The 23,023-nt window shown below is 40.0% G+C and overlaps 1 protein-coding gene across 1 annotated transcript in view; it reads left to right on the top strand.

Annotated features, from left to right (window-relative positions):
* LOC102478637 (serine/threonine-protein phosphatase 4 regulatory subunit 3A) overlaps positions 1–23,023 on the top strand; it is a gene marked incomplete at its 3' end in the record, with an annotated part of 58,895 nt that overhangs the window by 14,311 nt on the left and 21,561 nt on the right. The window contains exons 2-4 of the mRNA XM_006155816.2: positions 9,908–9,963; positions 16,255–16,353; positions 20,965–21,582. Coding sequence (XP_006155878.2) covers positions 9,908–9,963; positions 16,255–16,353; positions 20,965–21,582 — 773 coding nt within the window. The remainder of the gene's footprint in view (positions 1–9,907; positions 9,964–16,254; positions 16,354–20,964; positions 21,583–23,023) is intronic.

The raw sequence follows: 23,023 nt of genomic DNA, 5'->3' as shown, positions 1-23,023 counted from the left end.
TGACCAGAGGAGTTACGTGTTTAAAAATTTGGTAGGTGGGACAGCTTGCGGCCTGGTGTTTAAGTGAGCTGGATTCCATGTGGCCACCTGAGCTGTTCAAGTCCTGGACTCAGCAGCTTGAACAATATGCCGGGTATATGTGCATGCATGTTCAGAATTCCAAAAGGAGGAAGATATGGAGAAGAGAGGATTGATACATGACCACATGCCATGGGGGAGTGCTTTCTTGGCTTTGTACAAAGTAAATGAGAAATAACTTTTTTTAAATTAATTTTTTAAGGGAAGTACATGTACAAATATCAATTGTTAAACTTAATCAGAACTTTTAGAATGGGACCAGCAGTTGGCATAATAGCTATGTCGCTGGACTCCTGTGTAGTCAACCATGGTTTGAGTCCCGGACCCAGTGACTTAAAACTCATGCTAGGTGGGTGTGCATGTGTGCCCAGGATCCTGAGAGGAAAATGGAGGAGAGGGGATTGCGGAGTGGCCATGCCCCCTGGGGGGTGATTTCTCGCTTTCCTTCTGTCTGTCTCTCTCTCTCTCTCTCTCTGCCTCTGTCTCTGTCTCCGGTGAGCACACATACCCTACAGCAAAAACCTTTCAAAAAATAAAAAATAAAAAAATAAAAACAAAAGAAAACTTTTAGAATGGACTCTGACTAGCATGTTCTGTGTAGGAGTATTATTTTGTTTTACTTAGAATGGTTAAATTTGCTGATGATCTGAAATAATAGATTGTATATGTGACATTTAATTATAAGTATTGATGCATTTTTCTTAACTGAGCATTCTCTGGTTTTTGTCTATTTTGTCCCCAATCTTTCAGTTTGGAAGTGAGGAAACATTTCTCAAGAATTGATAGTGGAGTTCTTTGTGTAGGATTGTCTCTTTTATTGGTCTCTATAAGAGCATCTTTCTCAAATGTATGGGAGAAGGTGTCCTGGTAGAGGTGCAAGATTCCTTTAGGGAGTTAAGGGTATCTGTTTCTTTGGTGAGGATAGATGTTTCTCAAAAGACTTGGAGTAAGGTTTATACTGATGATCTTCCTCATTTCTCCCTGTCTCTGCTTCTTTGGTAGTGCCTCTCACCTAAAATTAAACTCTATGGCTCTATCTGTACCCATATATTTCTGAGCTAGACTTGACTGTTTCTAGAATTATAGCTATAGCAACTGTTACAGATAAACTTGTTGGGGAGAGTGTTGCGTTAATTTGTATTTACCCTCATATGGATCTTTTTCAGTTGATTGGAGAAGTATTCACAACTTAGCCCAATAAAAACTAGGAGGTGGGGAGGGAGCTGCTAATAGATGGACTTAGGAGTAAGTATCTTACCTAGCTCCCAAACTGAAACACTACTTCCCACATGCCAGCCTCTACAGTCTGTTTTATCTTAGGGAATATTGAGGACCAGAGCTAGACTTCCTAAAATGGTATAAATCAAAGCCATGGTGATACGGCTGAAATAGGTTTTAAGAATGATACTTTCCTATGACATCCTGATAACCCAAGGGGAAAAAAATGCCAACACCAGAAACTTTTAGTATGTTCTTGTTTTAGTCATGACTTTGGTAGGGAACACTTTAAACTTTCAATTTATGGTGTGTTATTGTTTTTTTTTTCCCCCCTTTCAAATTATCTTGACAACATAACACTACAGAGAGTATTTTGAAGAAAATGTGTGGGGTCAGCAGGTGGTTAAGGTACTGAACTCCCGCATGGCTGACTCAAGCCCTGGTCCTGGCGGTTTGCTTTCTCACTTTCCCCCTCTCTTGTTGTCTCTGTCTTTTTGGTCAAATTTTTTAAAATAAATAAATAATAGGGACCAGCAGTTAGCATAATGGCTGTGTCGCTGGACTCCCACGTAGTCGACTGTGGTTCGAGTCCTGGACCCAGCGGCTTAAACTCACACTGGGCATGTGTGCATGCGTGCCCAAGATCCCAAGAGGAGAATGGAGGAGAAGGGATTGTGGCATAGCCATCCCCCCCAGGGGGTGATTTCTCGCTCTCTGTCTCTGTCTGTCTGGCGAGTGCACGCGCCCTATAGCAAAAAAAACCTCTCCCAAAAAAAAAGAAAAAAAATAAAATTAAGTACAGAAATAATTTTTTTTAAATTTTATTTATTCATTCATTTATTTTCATTTGACCAGAGAGAGACATACAGAGAAAGAGAGAGAGAGGGAAAGTGAGAAAGCAAGCCACCAGGTCCAGGACTCAAACTGTGGTCTGCCATATGGGAGTATCCAGCGCCTTAATCACCATGCCACCTGCTGGTTCCCAGTACAGAAATAATTTTTAAAAATAATTTTTAAAATGCAAAAAAGACTGGTATTTGAAAAATAATTGGTCATAAGAATTAGGTAATCTTTTTGGCCTGCTTTTGTGTTGCTCACAGAAGTACTTGAGACTGGGTAATTTATAAAGAATAGAGGTTTAATTGACTTACAATCTCAATGACTGGCAAATTGAGGCAGGGAGCTGACGTCTGGCCAGCTTCACAAAATGACCGGTGGGCACATGTAGATAAAGAGACGGACCTGGGGGAGGGGACCATCTTCCTTTCATAACAACCCACTCCTGTGGGTAGTAACCCCTTCTCATGAGAGACAGTGCTAACCCCATGTACAAGAGAGATGCCTTCATGTCCCATTCACTGCCCACAAGGCTTCACCTCAAAGATTTTCCACCTCCCAAAGCATTACACTGGGAATCAAATTCCATAACATGAACCTTTGGAGAGACAAAACATTATCCAATATAGCAGTAGCTGATAATGCTATACCACTACCAGTTGTTGTTGTTCCCTTTAGTAGCTGTCAAGTTCAGGTGTGTGTTCCTTAAAAAGTGTAAGTCAAGGTGATAACTCCAGGTCCTGTGCCATGAGTTGTTGACCTTTTTCTTTTCTTTCTTTTTTTAAATTTGATATAGGGTGCTTATGGCATGGACTGGCCCATGGCCTCTTCTTTTAAACTATAAAAAGAAGGGGAGCAGGTGGAGGGCTGGCTCCATGGCCTGGTGGTTAAGGGAGTTGAACCCTACATGACTGACGTGGTTCGTGTCCCAGCCCCAGCAGCTTGAAAAACACATAATGTGCATGCATGCCCCAAATCCTAACAGGATGGAGAACTGAAGAAGGGATTGCAGCGTGACCGTGCCCCCCACCCCCATTTTTTTTTTTTCCCTCTGAGAGGTTTTTGCTACAGTGAGCATGTGCTCTCTGGAAAGACAGAGAGACAGAAAGCAAGAAATCACCCCCCAGGGGGATGGCCACGCTGCAGTCCCTTCTCCTCCATTCTCCTCTTGGGGTTCTGGGATCCTGGGCACACATGCACACGTGCCCGGCGTGAGTTTAAGCCACCAGCTCTGGGACTCAAACCTTGGTCGACTACATGGGAGTCCAGCAACATAGACATTATGCTAACTGCTGGTCCCAACCATGCCTTCTTGAGTGCTTTCTCCCTCTGTTTCTGGTGAGCACATGTATCTTCTGACAGCAAAACACACATACAAGTTTTTCAGTTGGAGTGTAGTATATCCAAAAGATAAACAACTTATAATTACTGAACTGGAAGAATTTTCACAAAATAACCAGCACACAAGAATGAAGAAACAGACCGTAACCAGTACTCTAGAAACCTGCTTGGTTTCTCCCAAGGATAACTGCTAGTCTAACCCAAGGTTGTTTGTTTGTTTGTTTGTTTGTTTGGCTATAGGGCACATGCGCTCACTGGGGACAGACATAGAGTGAAAGTGAGAAAACATCCCCAGTAGGGGTGACCGTGCTTCAGTTCCTTCTCCATTTTGGACACACATGTGCCCAGTGTGATTTTTTTTTTTTTTTTCAAGCAACTGGGTCCAGGACTCGAACCACACAGTTGACTTTGTGGGATTCAGCCACCTGAACCACTGCACCACCTGACTGGCCCAATTTTGCCACTTTTCTAACTCTGTGGTATATATTTTCATCAGGATTTTCACTCATGTTTCTAAGATTTTTATCTTTGTTGTATTCACTTATATTTGGTTCATTTGTGAGCACTGTTATGTGGTATTCTATTGTGTAAACATTTTACTAACCTGTCTAAGCAACTTTCCACATGTGGGGCTAGCAGATGGCACAATGGTTACGTTGCTGGACTCCCACATGGCAAACTGTGGTTTGAGTCTTAGACCTGATGGCTTGAAACTCATGCTGGGTGTGTGTGAATGAATGTCTAAGATCCTGAGAGGAGAAGGGATTGCAGTTTGGCCATTTCCCTTGTGTAGGGGGGTGAGTCTCACTTTCCCTCTCACTGTCTCTCTCTGGTGAGCACATATACCCTAAGGGAAAAAACCTCTACAAAAATAATAAACTTTCACATACTATGTAAGTAACCCACTTTAAGCACACAGTTCAGGGCCAGCAGATGACATGGTAGTTAAACTGCTGGCTTCCCACATGGCTGACCTGCAGTTTAAGTCCCGGATCTGGCAGCTTTGAAATCACACTGGGCACGTGTGTGAGTGCCCAAAATCCCTTGAGAGGAGAAGGGATTGTGTAGCCACTGCCTCTCTCCCACCCCCAGATTATTTCTCACTTTCCCTTTCTCTGTATTCTCTGTCTCTCTCCGCTCCAGGGAGTACACTTACCTATGACCAAAAAAAAGGTTTTTATTTGTAGTAGTATTCACAGGTTTGTGCAACAATTACTGCAGTGTAATTTTGGAACATTTTATTCCCTTTAAGAGAAATCAGGTGTCTGTGTGGTAGCAGTCACTACCACTTCCATCCTGCCCTAAACAACCACTGATCTATTTTCTACCTCTGAATTTACCTTTCATGAACATTTCTTATAAATGCAGTCATCCGGTAGTGGGATTTTTTTTGACTGGCTTCTTAGCATAATGTTTTCAAAGGTTCGTCCATGTTGTAGCATATATCTAAATGTAATTACTTTGTGTAGCTGAATAGAATTTCATTGTATGAGTACATCATATTTATCCATCAGTAGGCAGACATTTGGATTATTTCCCCCTTTTTTGTTGTTGTCAATAATCCTATGAACATATGTGTACACATTTTTGTGTAGGCATATGTTGATACTTCTTTTGGTTATGTACCTAGGAGTGGTGCTGCTTAACTTTTTAAAGAAATGCCAATCTGTTTTCTAAAGTGAAGCCTCATATATGAGGAAAGCAAGAGGGTTGCAATTTCTCCACATCATTGTCAACACTTTTTAGGTACTCAATTGTAGATGTCCTAGTGGGTATGAAATGTTCTCTCATTTGTGGTTTTGATTTGCATTTCTCTCATGACAATAATGCAAGTCCATTGCCCACTTTAAAAATATATTTTCTTTTGGGACCAGCAGTTAGCGTAATGACTATGTCGCTGGACTCCCATGTAGTCAACCGTTGTTCAAGTCCCAGACCCGGCAGCTTAAACTCACGACGGGTGCGTGTGCGTGCGTGCACGTGCGTGCTCAAGATCCCAAGAGGAGAATGGAGGAGAAGGGATTGCAGCATGGCCATCTCCCCTGGGGGATGTTTTCTCGCTTTCTGTCTCTCTTTCTGGCGAGCACACGCACCCCTATAGCGAAAACCTCTCCCAAAAAAAGAAAAATGTATTGTCTTTTTACTGAGTTCTAAGAGTTCTTTATATGGATATGAGTCCTGTATAGAATATGTGATTTCTAAATATTTTCCTCATTCGGGGATTTTTTTTTTTTCACTTGACAGTACTGTTTGCAGTGCAAACAAAAGGTTATAGCTTTGATAATACTCAGTGTATCATTTGTCAAATAATGTCCAATTTTTTTCCTTTCAGGTAAGTTGTGCTTTTGTATGGTTTAACTTTTTAAAAAATTATTTAATTTTATCTATTAAATCTGTGGGCCCCCTTTGCAGTTAAATAATGTTCTGCAGTTAAATAATGAAAAGGTACTTTACAAAGATAGATAGAAACCTTTTAGTACTTTTCTTTCCTCAAAGTCTACTTAGTCATTTATTTCTTTTGGGTTGTTAGGGGAGAGAAGATGACATGCACCCCCTAAAAGGGTCTTCATGCTGCAAACCAACCTCTAACAGGATCACAGCCATCTGCCTGCAGCGTGGCATAGCCATGGAGACCTTGGGGTGCGAACTGGAGACTCCCATGTATTTCCAGCATCACAAGAGTGTCACTGCTCGGTCACTGTCTAGCCCAGCTTTTAGTACTTTTAAGGGACTCTAGACATTGAGTTCATTCTCTGAATTCTCATGCCTTTTTTCTTGTTATGAATGTACCACTAGCACAGGTCTCAATACTTAACAAAATAAAAACTCAGTAATTGCACATAAAGAGAATTAAATAGGCTAAAATTGAGAAAAGGAAGATTAAAATGATATTTCTTGTAAAATGTGAGAAAGCTTGTCTGAATCTCCATAAGATAAAAGTAGTTTAAAAAAGGAAAGAAGCTTAAAGAAATGTGGTATAGAGTACTAGGTAGAAAAGATTATGGGGAATATTTACTTACCTTAAATATTCAAAAGATAAAAGTTTGGTTTTAATAGGTCTGTGCTGAGTGCATTGGTAGGATTCCTATGAAGTGGGTAGCTGTTATCCACAGGGTATGTACAAATTGAGTCATCACAACTTGAAATGCTGTTATTTTACCGTATTAAATATCACTTAGCATTGTTCTAAACACATAATAGTGAATGGTCAGTAAATCACTGACATTGGGCAGCATTATAAATCAACAAATCTTAACATTAAAGCAAACTAAATGTGGGGATTTCTTCTGTTGTTTTTGTTTTGTTTGGGGGGGGGGAGGTTTTTGCTATAGGGTACGTGCACTCTCCAGACAGACAGAGAGAGACAGAGAGGTAGAAAGTGAGAAATTGCCCCCCAGGGGGGATGGCCATGCCGCAATCCCTTCTCCATTCTCCTCTCAGGATCTTGGGTACGCAAGCACACGCGCCTGGTGTAAATTCAAGCCACCGGGTCCGGGACTCAAACCACGGTTGACTATGTGGGAGTCCAGCGACATAGCCATTACGCTAACTGCTGGTCCCAGTGTGGGAATGTTAAGAACACGCTTTTCTACACCAACCCGCTAAAGGTTGAGCAATCTGAAAATCAGAAATGCTTTAAAATCTGAAACTTTTTGAGTGCTGACTTGATAAAGCATAAATGGACATTTTCACACCTGACCTCATGTGACGGGTCACAGTGAAAATGCTGTGATACAAAAATATTGTAGAAGGCCAGCCCTGCAAGGCAGCAGTTAACCCTGTACATTGACAGCCAGATCCCATAGGGCCAAGTGTGTTTTGAATTTCAGCCCTTGTAGGTATGTGTACATGTATGCCGTAAATCCTGGTGGGATAGAAAAATTGACTGTACTCAACTGGCAGAAAGCATTTTTCTGAGTGTGGGGGGAGACTGTGGATTAGAAATAAACATAAAAATAAACACACAAAGACATGCAAGTATAGAAAAACAGGATCGAGTGGGCCCGACTTCTCTCATAGAGATAGTGGGACCCCAAACTGGCCGAGGTTTATTCTTTTAAAGGGCAGAAAATAGGGGAAGTGGAATGCAAAGCAAGTTGTTTTCAGATGTTAATTGGCTGAAGATGTAAAGACACCTGGTGCCATGTAGGTCTATGTTAAGGTTTTTTCTCATCTTTTTGAGCAAATTCTGATTAAGCACATATGACGTCCATTAGACTGATCCTGCTCTGCAGTTTCAGGCAGCTAGTGTATTCGTATGTTAATTGCATTCATTGCCCTGCAAATGACTTTTCAGGAACCGCGTTTTTGCATATGTCTAAAGGTCACCATGCTTGCTCAGATTGGCCACTCTCCACAAGGAATGGAGGAAAGAAGATTGCAGCATGACCATACCCCATTGGGGAAGCTGCCTCTCTTTGGGGAATGCACACATCCTGTAGTAATAAAACACATGTGTGTTGTATGAAGGTACCTTAAAGCTATGTATATATGAATACTCCCAAATCCTCAAATGCCCGAAACTTCCGTCCCAAGCAATTCAGATAAGGGGTACCCAACCTGTGTTTGGAATAGGTCAAGTAACTATTAGATATAACTTGAGGAAAAAATGAAATTTCTGTATGAGAATAGAGAAAACTACTTCTCAAGTATTTTAGACTAGAACTTGTCTTTAGGTAGTGGATCTGAGTATAAACTAAAACTAGAATTATCCAGTCACTGGGAACATATTTTTTCTGTTTTTCTATGCAAAGATGTGTCATGACTTTTTTGACGACCCAGTAGAACTGGAATTGGTTAATGGGGGGTGGAGGGGAATATAATTTGCTCTTTTGGGGACCAGTAGGTGACATGGTGGTTAAGGTGTTGGAATCTCACATGGTCAACCACTGTTTGAGTCACAGACCTGGTGGCTTGAAAATCACACTTGGCATGTATGCGTGCATGCCCAAAATCCTGAGAGGAGAATAGAGGAGAGGGGATTGTAGTGTAACCATCCCCTCTGGGGGTTGATTTCTCATTTTCTCTCTGTCTCCTGCAAGCACATATGCCCTGTGATAAAAATCTAAGAGAAAAATATATTGTTCTTTCTCATGAGAATAGCAGGTGGCATAGTAATTATGATGCTGGACTCCCACAAGCCGACTGCAGTTCAAGTCCTAGACCTAGAGGCTTGAAAATCATGCCAGGCGCATGTGTTTGTGTACCCACAATCCTGAGAAAAGAATGGAGAAGGGATTGCTGCGTGGTCATCCCCCAAGGGGGTGATTTCTGACATTCCCTATCTCTGTCTCTGGTAAGAGCACACGCTCTATGACAACAAAACTTTAAAAAATAAAATTTAAGATGTACTCTTTCTCACAAAGCAGTAGTTATTTTCTAAATATAGAGTGAGTCTTAGGTTACTGCCAGGGAAAACAGAAATGTGTAAATTAGCTTACTATGAGGAATAAATTGATTAAAGATTGAGAAATGTGGCAGTTTCTGTATTAAGAAATAGAAATGAGACTTTTGGAAAGTGAAGTGTAATTTATATATTTATTTTAGAGGAGTTGTGTATGCTTGGTGTTTTCAGACCTAAAATGAGTTTTCATTTTATCTTAGTCTTGAGGCATAGATCAGATTTCATTGAAATCCTTATTTGCATATTTTGAAATACTCCTTTGAGTTGTATACTATATCAAAAATTTAAATCCATGTGATCTGTCCTTATTCTGTACTAATTTACTACCTGTTATGCCCACAAATTATTAGGTTTCTATTACTATCCTCTCTGCATTCTTTTGATTATCACGTCTTTCTTGTAAAAATAACCAGTGGTCTGGCCCTGTACCACAGTGCTTAAGTTTGTGTGTGGGGAAAGCTAGAACACACAAGGACAACTGCAGTTCACATGCCAACCCAGAGCCACTTAAAACATGCTGGACGTGAGTAGGTGCAGGCCAAAATGCAGATGTGCTGGAGAAATCGAGGAAAGGGATTGTTGCATGCACACCTCAATGGGAGAATTCTCTGTAAATTGTTTCTCTGGCTAGTTCATGTGCCCTCTGGCAATAGAATGAAAAGAAAAAAAGTTAAAGTAATTATCTGTAAAGTAAGCATAAGTTATTATGTTTAAACTTAATGTCATTTCAAAAATAATCTTTCCTGGGACTGGCAGGTGACATGGTGGTTGAGGTACTGGACTCCCACATGGCTGACTGGTTTGAGTCTGGACCTGGCAGCTTTCTCACTTTCCTTTTTCTCTCTTTCTATTTAGTCAAATTGAGGGGGGGGGAATAACAAGTCAAATTAAATAAAAAAAAGAAAAAATTAACTGAACTTGTATGTGCAGCAGATATTCCCAAAAAAATGAATAATGTGTGTATATGTAAGGGAATGTAATTTTGCTGTTTTGCAGTATCATAATGGAATGTCTTTTTCTGTTTCCTAGGTTCTCTACTTTTAGAGTCCAAAATAAATCCTAACACTGCATACCAGAAACAACAGGTAAAAAATTGAAGATATGTTTTATCTCACATACGGTTCTAGTCCTCTCTGTTGATAATAACAGAAAATATGAGTCTGGGTAGTTCATAAAAATAGCAGTTTATTTGACTCTTGGTTTGGAGGGCCATAGGCCACATCTGGCAATGGGTGGTGTTCTGGTTACATCAGAATATGGTAGAGACGGGACCAGTAGATGACGTAATGGCCATGTCGCTGTACTCCCATGTAGTTGACAATAGTTCTCGTCCTGTAAACTCATGCTGGGTGCATGTACGTGCATGCCCAAGATCCCAAGAGGAGAATGGAAGAGAAGGGATTGCAACGTGGCCATCCCTCCAGGGGATGATTTCTCACTTTCTGTCTCTCTGTCTCTGTCTTTTCTGGCAAACACATGCACCCTGTAGCCAAATCCCCACCCCACAACAAAATAAAAGAATATGGTTGAGAATAGGGTGGCCTGTGTTTGTGTGTGTCTCTGTTAATGGTCTTATTCACTCTATATAAAAACTCAGTAGGAGTCAGTCATAGGAGTGAGTCCTGTCCTGATGACTTTAATCCTAATCTCCACCCAAAAACCCCACCTTTCAATACCGCAGTTGAATTACATTTTCACCCTGTCACAGCCAAATCTGAACACATAAATTGGGGAAAGGGGGACACATTGAAATGATAGCCTATCCAGTTCTCTCAATTTTGTGATTAGAGGAAAATTACCGTCTGATTCCTTCCTTACATGATAAATTCAGAACAGATTATAACATTTTGTGAGTCTAATTCTAAAATAGGATTTTTTGCCAGTCTCTATAGCTTTTAAAGTAATAATTTTAAATTAAAAAGAAAACTTGCCTTAAGTTAAGCCAAGTTCATGTTCCAGATATTCTAGCAACTAAGCCTTAATTCTCTTTAAGTTAAAATTACAGTAACAGTTTTGGTTTTTATTTTATTTCATTTTTGTATAGGCCACACACACTTGCCAGAGATTGATAGGGGCACTAAGGAGTGAGAAATCATCCCCAAAGGGGAATGGCCATACCACAATCCCTTCTCCAATATCTGCTCTGGATTTTGGGCGCACATTCACATGTGGATGGCATGGTTTTCAAGCCACTGAGTCCAGGACTTAAAGTATGCAGCTGGCCATGTTTCCTTTTTTTGAATCAAAAAGAATAAGAATATTAACGTGATAATCAGATGCAGACACAACTATTGATAAGCGGTAGAAATTCGCCCTTTTGCAGTTGTAGATACTAGTGCAAAAGGACATTAATGTCTTCCCATCTTTTTCATAACCTGTTTTTGAAGGTAACTTAAAATTTGAGTACATGTCTCTTACACCCTTCCAGTGCACAAAGAAATATTGATAGTAAATCTTTTATGTAGTATCAACTAGCAGTATCATCGAATAGTATTTGTTCAGTACATTTACAGAAGATAAACCAAGTACTCTACAATGCCAGTGAAATCATTATCGTTCCCTTCATGGTCTTGAGGGTATAGACAGAAAATAATTTAGGAGAAAGAATATTACCTACATGTTCATAAAGTGCTCTTCTTTGTCATTGACTATTAAAATACTACTAGAAGGAAATTAGTATTGGTTTTTTTGATATTTCGCCTATTACATGATACCTAAAGGTTATGCCTTGCCTTGATATTACACAGATAGGAAAGCTTGTATTAACTCCTTTTTGTAGTGGTAATTTATTTGTCTCAGCAAATATTAGGACAATATAAACATTTTCTTAATAAATTTATTCATTTTAGTTCAGTGGAAGTATCCAGAGACTATAACATTTGGTTTGATGTTCCATACTTGAAGTACAATAAATTTGTGTGGGTGGTTTTTTTTTTTTTTTTTTTTTTAAGGTTTTTGCCATAAAGCACTTGCACTTACTGGAGGAACTGGGAGAGACAATGAGAAGGAAAGTGAGAAGCCACCCCCTAGCGGGGATGGCCACACCACAGTCCCCTCTCCATTCTCCTCCTGGGTCTTTGGGCTACCCACACATGCACACCTGGTATGAGTTTCAGGCCATCTGATCTGGGACTCAAACTGTAGTTGGCTGTGTGGGACTGTAGCACCCTAAGCACCACACCACTTGCCGCCTCCTAAATTCATGTCTTGAGCTTTTAGTCACCTGAATAGGAAAAAAAGCATATCCTAAGAGAAAGGAAATATCCTACCTTGAGAATGAGCAAATTTATATGTCTCAGCATATAGGTCGTTGGCTGATAAACAAGCAGAATGGTTTGGTGAAAATCAGCCTCTTCAAGGAAGAGAGAAAAAACAGAAGAGTAGGGTTTTTTTTAAGAATTATTTAACTTTATTTTTAATTTAACCAGAGAGGAGAGGACAGAGGGAGAGAGGGAGGGAAAGTGAGAAAGCAAGCTGCCAGGTCCAGCACTTAAACGGCAGTGTGGGAGAGTCCAGTGCCCTCAACCAGCACTCTACCTGCTGGCCCCCAAAAGTAATTTTTTTTAAAGAGGTTTTTGCCTTAGGGCACATGTGCTCATTGGAAACAGAAAGAAAGTGAGAGATGACCTCTTCCTCTGGGGGGATGGCCGTGCAGCAATCCCCTCTTCCTTCTCCTCCTGGAATCTTCAGGGTCACACACACTTGCACGTGCACCTGTCCTGAATTTCAAACCACTGGGTCCAGGACTTAAACCCGGGTGGGCCATGTGGAAGTCCACTGACATAACCACTATGCCATCTGCTAGCCCCCAGAAGAATGATTTAAAAATTTTTCAAACTTGCTAAATTTCTCAAATGGGTAATTGAGTGGATATGTCTAGTTGCACCATAAATAAAGTTATGCATCAGCCTCCAAGTAATTCTGAATGTACATTATCTCAGAGCAGTTGCTTCCAGTTGTATTAAGTCTGTCTCATTACTAGTATACTGTTGGGTTGTCATAAAAGTCATGATATATTTTTCTGTGCAAAACTGCATCGTGACTTTCCCAATAACCTAGTAGCTTTAGGCTTGGTGGAATGGCACTTTTCAAACTGATAGGGATAAATGTCAGAATTTTTAAAAAATTTTTTTTAGGTTTTTGCCATAGGGTATATGTGTTTACCAGAGAGACACAGTGAGAGAGAAAGTGAGAAATCATCCCCTGTGGGGGATGGCCATGCCACAATCCCTTCTCCATTAATCTCCTAGGATTTGGAGTACACATACACACACACACACACACACACACACACACACGAACCCAATGTGAGTTTTAAGCTTCTGGGTCTGGAACTCAAATCTCAGTCAACCAAGTAAGAGTCCAGTACCTTAACCACCAAGCCACCTGCTGGCCCCTAAATATCAGAACTTTAGGGGCCATCTAATTTGGGCAAGATATGTCTGTCCCACTTCTTCCTCTGTTCACCCCCAAATTACTATTTTCCCCCAATGTTTTCTAACAATATGTATTATTCCTATTGTGATGAAGGCAACACTGAGGCACAGGGAAGTTACATAACCTAACTCAGCATCAACTCACCCAGTAGATGCTGGTATAGAATTCATATCTTGGCCTCTTTGCCCCTTAAATCTCTTAGTATTTTTGTTTTGTAAGTGCTTAGTAAATATTTGATGAATAAATATTCTTGCGAACTGGTGTAACTGACAGAATTACAGATTAAATCCAGATTTTCCAATCAGTTATTCAGCTTTGGGTGAATTACGAGGTCTACTAAAAAATCAAACCTGACTGCTTGTCGATCTTAGAATGTTAATGTAAATTATCTTGAGCTTGAGATAGCTACTCGGTCACTGTGGATCATATTACTTCTCTAATTATGATCTCAGGAAGTCCTTGAAGATAGTAAAATAGGGACTTGGAGCTTTTTTTAGTTCTGAATAGAAGTCAGTTTTTCCTATTAGTAATGCTGCATAGTCTATCCAATTATCATTTATTTTTTGGCTAATATCACTTCAGTTTAGTGAGAGACTACTGGTCTCCATACTGATAGTTATATAAATGACTGAAAAGAGTTAACACCCAGTTTAGCAAAGAAAAAATTCCTAAAAATGGGATATGGACCAGCTGGTGGCAGCTGGATCTCACATGACCAACTGCAAGGTTCTAGCCCCAGACCCAGCGGCTTGGGAAACATACCAGGTACATGTGCATACCTGCCCAAAATTCCAAAAGGAGGGAGAGATGAAGGAGAAGGGATTTTGAAGTGATCGTTGCTCATGGCATGGTGTTTTCTTCCTCTACCCCCAACTGTCTGGGAGTGCCTGCACCCTCTAGCAAACAAAAAAGGACAAACACAGGGATACATGTGTAAACAATTACAAATGTTCTTGCTGGTGAAAAGGATTAGAAACCGCTACAGTAAATATTAATAGAATCATGGATTCTTTATGGTACATTGAAGATAATTAGTCATCTTTCCTCCTTAGTACAGCTTTTATAATTTTTTTTTTTTCTCAGTGATTTTTGCTATAGAGCATGTGCACTTGCTGGAGAGACAGACAGTGAGAAGTCACTTCCCGGGGGAATGACTATGCTGCAGTCCCTTCTCCATTCTCCTTCTAGGAGTCCTCGCTGGACGCCTACATGGTTGACATGGTTCAAATCCTGGACCTGGCAGCTTGCTTTCTCACTTTCTCTGTCTCTCACTCTGTCCTTCTCTGGTCAAATTAAAAATAAAATAAATAAATAAATTTGTTTTTAAAGCACTGGGCGTGTGGGACCAGCAGTTAGCATAATGGCTATGTCGCTGGACTCTCACGTAGTCGACCACGGTTTGAGTCCCGGACCTGATGGCTTAAAACTCATGCCAGGCACGTGTGCGTGCGTGCCCAAAATCCCAAGAGGAGAATGGAGGAGAAGGGATTGCGGCGTGACCATCCCCCCTGGGGGGTGACTTCTCGCTTTCCGTCTCTATGTCTCTCTCTGTCTGTTTGGTGAGCGCACGCGCCCTATAGCAAAAACCTCTCAAAAAAAAAAAAAGCACTGGGCGTGAATGCATGTGTGCACAAAATCCTAAGGGGAGAATGGATGAGATGGAGCTGTGGTATAGCCATCCCCTGGCGGGGTTGGGAGGCTTCTCATTTTCCCTTTCTTTGTTTTTCTATGTTTGGCAAACACATGTGCTCTTTAGCAAATAAAGAATGAAGTTTTGTTTTGTTTGTTTTTTTTAGAATGATTTTATTCAAGGGGCCAGCAGATGGCATAGCCGTTACATCACTAGACTCCCACATGACCAAGTGCAGTTTGAGTCCCTATCCCAGTGACTTGAAAATCATGCCAGGCACATGTGCGCGTGTACCCCTAGATCTCTGGGAGGATAATGGAGGAGATGGGATTGTGGTATGGTCTTCCCTCCTGGGGGTGATTTTTTACTTTAACTCTCACTGTCTCTCTCTCTCTCTCTTTCCTACAAGCATATATGCCCTAAGGCAAAAACCTTTAAAGAAAAATGAGAGAGAGAGAGAAAGGAAGAAATAATGTGGGTTATTTGTGCTCATATCCTGACAGAATAGAATGATTAAATGGGCTGGCAAGTAGCAGGTGGTGTGGTGGTGAAGGGCACCCAGACTCCCACGTGACTGACCATGGTTCAAATCTTGGACCTAGCGGCTTGCCTTCTCACTTTCTCCCTCTTCCTCCTCTCTATCTCCTGTCCTCTTTCTCCTCTCCCCCCCCCCAGCACACTTTCCCTTTGGCAAATTTAAAAAAAAAAAAAAAAGATTGTTGCATGCTCAGACTTCTTTGGACATCTAACAGCACAAATGTAACTTATTGTGCAAAGATGATTAGTATAATGCTTAGTTTATAATTTTTAGTATGAAAATTAGGTACTAATTTTGTGGTGCTTTTTATATACTTGTTTTTAAGGAAAACATTTTTATTTTATAGATTCAGCAAAGTGGAGTGCAAAAAGGCATTAGAAGTTACCAAAAATCAGTGTTGCAAAAAGCAAAATTGAGTACTGTTCTTAATTCTTGTTGCTTTGATTTATTTGCCTGATACTTTGAAATACTGGGTTGGTGGGAAAGTCATGAAGTATTTTTCTTTCCCTTTTTTCAGATGTATTTATTAGTTTATTTATTTATTTTAGATTTTGTCATAGGGTCCTCTTACCAGAGAGAGAGAGAAAGTGAGATGTGAGCTGCCAAGTCCAGGCCTTGAACCATGTGGGAGTCTAGTGCCCCAACCACTATGCCATCTGCTGACTCCCATGAAATATTTTTCTATGTAAAAATGCATCATGACTTTTCCAGGAACCCAGTAGTTTGTTGTCTTCTATGTTAGTCACTTATACTCCTTTTTTTTCTCCAAAGGATACTCTGATTGTGTGGTCTGAAGCAGAAAATTATGACTTGGCCCTTAGCTTTCAAGAAAAAGCCGGGTGTGATGAAATTTGGGAGAAAATATGTCAGGTAATACTAAAAATAGAAAATCAGTATGTTCTCTTTTAAGTATTTGGTGTTTTGACATGTTTTCATTGCTGTCTATGAAAGCCTTGATTCAAAGGAAGATGTAAAGTATAGACACCAGATTCTAACCTAGGCTTTTACTGAACTCCAGTTTAATATCTAGCTGCCTTTGAGTGTTCATTACCATCTCAAACTTAATACTGTAGTTCAAAACTGTGAACAAAATCTGCTAACCTTAGATGTATTCACTCTCTCCCTCATCAGTAAATGCCATCCTGTTGCTGATACCAAGAACTAGTGGGTGATGTTTATTCTCTCATCCACTATATTCATTCAGTCCTTTAATAATAAATTTTAGATCTATTTATTTATCTTCATTTTCATCCCATCAGAGTTTTCTAAGCTGCCGTAATTTCTTGCCTGGCTTATTGATTTCATCATGTATGGTCATCCCAAACCCACATTGTTACAGAGTAATCTTTTTAAAATGCAGATCTGATCACACCACTCTGTGGTAACTTCTTGCAACTCTCAAAATCAACCATTGCACTGGCGTTGATGTGGCTTTTAACTATAGTCACCTTCGCCTTGACTCCAAGTCTGAATGTTCTTAATTGATTCTGGAGTTTCCCTAGTGACTCTCCTAGCTCATTCTAGTGGCATAATCTTCCCAGTCTTTTGTGAACGTGCATATTTTATGTCCTCTAGTGATAAAAGCCACTGGTTCTTGTTATGGAATTATTTAGTCCTTTGCTTTGTGGGAAAGATTTCTCCATTTCCATCCACATTTATTTTAACTAGAGAATAATAATCTTTGGCAGATTCCTTAATTCATTGGTTCTCAAAGTGTCCTCAAATAAGCATGAGTATGACCTAGGAATTGACAGAAATGTGAATTCTAAGACCCTCCCACCTCTGACTTATTAGGTCAGAAATTGTGAATAGGGAGAACCAGCAGTTAGCGTAATGGCTATGCCACTGGACTCCCACATAGTCGACCATGGTTCGCGTCCCAGGTGGCTTAAAACTCAAGCCGGGTGCATGTGCGTGCGTGCCCAGGATCCCGAGAGAAGAATGGAAGAGAAGAGATTGCGGCATGACCATCCCCTCTGGGGGGTGATTTCTTGCTTTCTGTCTCTCTGTCTCTTTCTGTATGTCTGGCGAGCACAAACGCCCTATAGCGAAAACCTCTCCAAAAAAAAAAAAAAGAAATTGTGAATAGGATCCAGTAATTAATGTTTCAACCAGACTTCAAGATCAGACTTCCTCAGGGACCAGAAGTTAGCGTAATGGTTATGTCGCTGGACTCCCACATAGTCAACCGCGGTTTGAGTCCCGGACTTGGTGGCTTAAACTCACACCGGCCGCATATGCGTGCCTGCCCAAGATCCCTAGAGGAGAATGGAGGAGAAGGGATTGGGGCATGGCCATTCCCCCTGGGGGGTGATTTCTCACTTTCTGTCTGTCTGGCAAGCACATGTGCCCTATAGCAAAAAAAACTCTCAAAATAAAAAGATCAGACTTCCTCTGCAAAGGGCAAGATAGTAAATATTTTAGGCTTTGCGGGTCATGCATTCTCACAGCTGTTTAACTCTACTGTTCTAGTTCCAAATTAGCCATACATAGCTCTTACAAGTGAATGACCTGCCTGTCTTCTAGTAAAGCTTTTATGTACAAAAACAGGTGCAAGCCAAATTTGTCTGTAGTTTTTCAACCCTTGCTTTTGGTGATTCTGATGTACCACAATGTTTGAAAGCCACAGTTTTAATAGAAGCTACAGTGTCCTTGAGACTCAGTTTTCCCTTAACCTGTAAAATTTATTTTTGCCATATATTCTGTTCAGCTGTGTTTTTCGTAAATTAACCTTCCTGGGACCAGCAGTTAGTGTAATGGCTATGTCACTGGACTCCCACATAGTCGGCCACAGTTCGAGTCCTGGACCCGGTGGCTTACACTCATGCCAGGCGCATGTGCGTGTGTGCCCAAGATCCTAAGAGGAGAATAGAGGAGAAGGGATTGCAGTGTGGCCATCACCACCACCACCACCACCACCCCGGGACCTGGGGGGTGATTTCTCGCTTTCTGTCTCTCTGTCTCTTTCTGGTGCACCCTATAGCAAAAACCTCTCCAAAAAAAAGAAAAAAATTAACCTTCCTGTTGAGCTGTTCCTTTCTTCTAAAATAGCTAGGAGAAAGCCTTTTTGCTTTTCATGTGCTTCTCGTCCAGCAGTTTTTATAGCTTACTTGTTTTCATTTTATATATTTGGCAAAATAGAGTACAAAAAGGCATCCTCTCAATTTTATCTTGTGGAGTTGCCCCACAGAAAGACAAGATCAAGGAGTTCACGCTATACTAAAAGCATCTAGTATTCAGACAAATCTTGCTCTTTACCTTCTTGAGTTGAACAGTTCTGCACTGGATACAGTCTTTTGTTAGCCCTTTATTTAACCTGGACTCAATCTGTAACTGTCATGCCTGACTCTTTTTTAATATTATATGGTTTTCATTATTTCTTTCCTTTGTCTTTAATGCCAAAAACTTCTCAATTGTCTTCATTTGGGACATAGGTAGTAATACTTCATACTTTCTCTATAGTAATGTTTCTAGAAATCACTGGCTATTTTATGTTGTTCTCTTCTGGCCTTGCCCTCCAACTTTTATGTAGTTTTACATTCAAGGCATCATTTCTCATTTACTCTTAACAGATTGTGTCTATACTTCCCAGTCGTTTTCTGAATCCTGGCTTGTTCCACAGAAGTAAGTGCATTTTTGCGTGTGCACACATGTGCACATACCTAAAATTCCCAGAGGAGTATGGAGGAAAAGGGATTGCAGCATGGCCATGTCCCCTAGGGGAGGTGATTTCTCACTTTTCTTCTCTCTGTCTCTCCTCCTATGGAAAATAAATAAATAAATAGCTTCTTTTTTTTTTTTTTAAAGATAGCTTCTAAGGGACCAGCAGTTAGTGTAATGGCTATGTCGCTGGACTCCCACGTAGTCGACCGCGGTTCGAGTCTTGGACCCGGTGGCTTAAAGTCACGCCGGGCGTATATGCGTGCATGCCCAAGATCCCAAGAGGAGAATGGAGGAGAAGGGATTGCGGCGTGGCCATCCCCTATGGAGGGTGATTTCTCACTTTCTATCTCTCTGTCTGTCTCTGTCTGTCTGGCGAGTGCACACACCCTATAGCAAAAGCCTCTCCAAAAGAAAAAGAAAAGAAAAAAAAAGATGGCTTCTATTATAAGGACTCTCGTTCCTTTTAATTTGGTATATTAATCAAAATCTACCATTTTTCTATGAGTAAAGCCATTACTTGGATATTAGGAACCTAAAGCTGTTATGAGAACTTAATTTACACACCCAGAGCTTACTTGAGACCATGCCAGGTAGAAGCTATATGTGTGCTTGGCTCCTTTGGGAGGTGCTTTCCCATGGGTTGAGGTCACTTCCCTGTGACTTTGCAGCATATTTCAAGACAAATATTTCAGACCATTTTTCCTTCTAATATATATCATATCTCTTGAGCATGCTAAGCAATTGAAGTTTCTTAGCTCTTTCATAGTACGGCCTAATTTTCCCATCCATTTAGCATTCTACTTTGCTCTGATGAGTTGCTTTCATGGCCAGTGTCCCAAATTCTGGGGCAAAAATAGAAAAATATGATTCATTTCAAAATCTATTCTTGACCTTTTGCGAAAATATGTTTTTACCTTAGATGTATTTAATCATGAAGACTTCAAGTTACCTCTTTTTAAAGCCCTATCCAGTGTCATAAGGTGAAATGTAGTCATTTTTAGGGCTTCTAGGAGATCTTGGGAGGCTACAAGGTTTGTGAGTAAGAATGAAAAGTTTTCCTAGTTTGGTTACTTTTCAAAAGTTACTCTTGAGAGTAGCTTTATAACCTATATAGGTGGTGCTTGCTTTGTATGTGGCTACATTTTTGTGTGGGTACACTTGTATCTTACCCAGTTTTTCTTGGTCGTATTTTGGGCTATTGTCAGGCATTTATAGCAGAACAGTGACCCACTTTGTTCTAAAAACAGCTTGTGCTCTTTGGTCCTTGGTTTCCAGACTCAATTAACATTAAAATATTTTCCTTGCTTATAGTTAATTAACATAGATATGTTCTATGATGACCATATTATTTTGTATTGAATTTTACATCAGCCTCAGTATTGAAGAGTTTGGTGGTAATTCTCCTGTGGCACAGTCTTTGGCTTGGCCTGGTCTATTGAAAAAGAGGGGCTGTCTAATGACATATAAGTGGATATTTTAGCTTCAGGCTTTTTTGTTCTATTTTGTAGGTCTCCATGGAACTCTTTCATCAGTCTAGAATCTCAGTTTAACCTGTCTTAGAAAGTTAGTCTTGCCAATAAGTTTTATTCTTTATGAGGAAGCTCATTTATCTCTGGATTTTGGGCTGCCTTCCTTAAATTTGAAAGTCTGTGTGTTATTTGGAGAAATGTAACTTTGAAAAGTAGGCAGTTGTGTCAAATTTGAAAAAGTCTGAAACTGGAAATTTTTTTTTTCTATTAGCATCTCATATTCATCTAAGAACATCATTTAGGTTTACTGGTTTATATTTTGTCATCTATCAGAAGTTCTTTATCATAGGTTCAAGGAAAAGACCCTTCAGTGGACATCACTCAGGACCTCGTGGATGAATCTGAAGAGGAGCGTTTTGATGATATGTCATCACCAGGTTTAGAGTTGCCATCTTGTGAATTAAGTCGCCTGGAAGAAATTGCAGAACTTGTGGCATCATCTTTACCTTCCCCCCTTCGTCGTGAAAAACTTGCACTAGCACTGGAAAATGAGGGTTATATTAAAAAGCTCTTAGAGCTTTTTCACGTGTGTGAAGATTTGGAAAATATTGAAGGACTGCATCACTTGTATGAAATTATCAAAGGCATCTTCCTCCTGAATCGAACTGCTCTTTTTGAAGTTATGTTCTCTGAGGAATGTATAATGGACGTCATTGGATGTTTAGAGTATGATCCTGCTTTATCACAACCACGAAAACACAGAGAATTTCTAACAAAAACAGCCAAGTTTAAAGAAGTGATTCCCATATCAGATCCTGAGCTGAAACAAAAAATACACCAGACATACAGAGTTCAATACATACAGGATATGGTTCTACCTACCCCTTCAGTCTTTGAAGAAAACATGTTGTCAACACTTCACTCCTTTATCTTTTTCAATAAGGTAGAGATTGTTGGTATGTTACAGGTGAGTTAGACAGTTTTGTATTTCTTACTTTAAAAGATATTCTGCTTGATTGCTATCATTTAAACTGCTAATTCCCCTCAGAATTAGTTTTCTCTTCCTTTTAAGTACCTTGGAGTTTTAATTTTGTTAAAATTTAAAAGTATTTTGGTGATATTACAGAAGGTTATAATTTATACGATACAGTGAAACTATAGATTGTGTTGGAGCTGGGAAGGTAAGTGTGATAAGGAAATTACGTTTCAAGAAATTATAGGGGAATATTTATAAAATTATTGAATTTCAAATTTTATAACTGTTAACTCTATCAATTTTTCATAGAACAAAATAAGTTGGAAGGACAGTGAGAACATAGGAAAGCCAAGAAAGATATTAAATACAGAATATAATTTTTTTAAGAATTATTTAATTTTATTTATCTTTTTTTCCCCTTAATGTGCACTCATCAGAGAGGAATGGGAATGGGGGCAGGGCACGTGAGAAAATAAGCTACCAGGTCCAGGACTCTGAACAGTAGTCAGCGCCTTAACCACCATGTCACTTGCTGGTCCCTAGACTGTAAATTGCATAGAACTTGTAGAAATTTCAGGTAATATATGATACAGTGGAGGCTCAGTTTTATAGGGAATGTATAGCAGAGGGGGCAAATATTTCTTAACATCTTTTAAAACTTTAGTTTCTTCATCTTAAGGATAGTGCTATTAGTGCCTACAGTATAAAGTTAACTGAAGGTTAAATGGTGTGGTGTTGAAGGTGTGGCACTTTTTTTAAAGTATGTGTTCATAATTCCTTCTTAAACTCCAGATTTTCTTTCTATAGTGAGCATATAGTCTCAGGTCTGATGTTTTAAGGTGCTTGCTTCAGAATAACCTAGGGTACAGTCCTAGGTTCTACACAGAATATGGGATCAGTGTCTCTGAACGCTGGCCAGTAATCTGCATTTATAATGCTCTCAAAGTTGAGAGCCTCTTACTATGTCATCCCATAATGTGTGTTTTGTTCTATCTTTGATAGAAGTCTGTATGGTACAAGGAAAGATTTACCATTTGCATACCCTCTGTAGGGTTGGTTGGTTTCTTTCTTTGATGCATACGATATTGTAAAAATTTCAGGTAAGTGTGAGATGACTTGGAAGGTATTCTAAGACATAACAGTAATTATTTGAAACTTGGATCTGTTAAATATAGAAAGGTTAATAGATGTCAGAAAGAGCTGCTTAGTGGCACATGTTAAAAATAAATTAGTGTATTTAATCCTCATGTCTGGACCTTTTAGGGGAAACTTTTTTGGGGGACCAGGAGGTGGCATAATGGTTAAAGCATTGGACTCCCACATGGCCGACCATGGTTCAAGTCCTGGACCTGGTAGTAACTTGAAACTCATGGCGGGCACATGTGTGCGTGCGCCCATAATCTCGAGAAGAGAATGGAGGGGATGAAATTGT

The sequence above is a fragment of the Tupaia chinensis genome, unplaced genomic scaffold (assembly GCF_000334495.1).
Source record: "Tupaia chinensis unplaced genomic scaffold, TupChi_1.0 Scaffold000469_1, whole genome shotgun sequence".
NCBI classification, from domain to species: Eukaryota; Metazoa; Chordata; class Mammalia; order Scandentia; family Tupaiidae; genus Tupaia; species Tupaia belangeri.
Note: the sequence above shows the minus strand (reverse complement) of the source record. Positions and strands in the feature narration are given on the sequence as shown.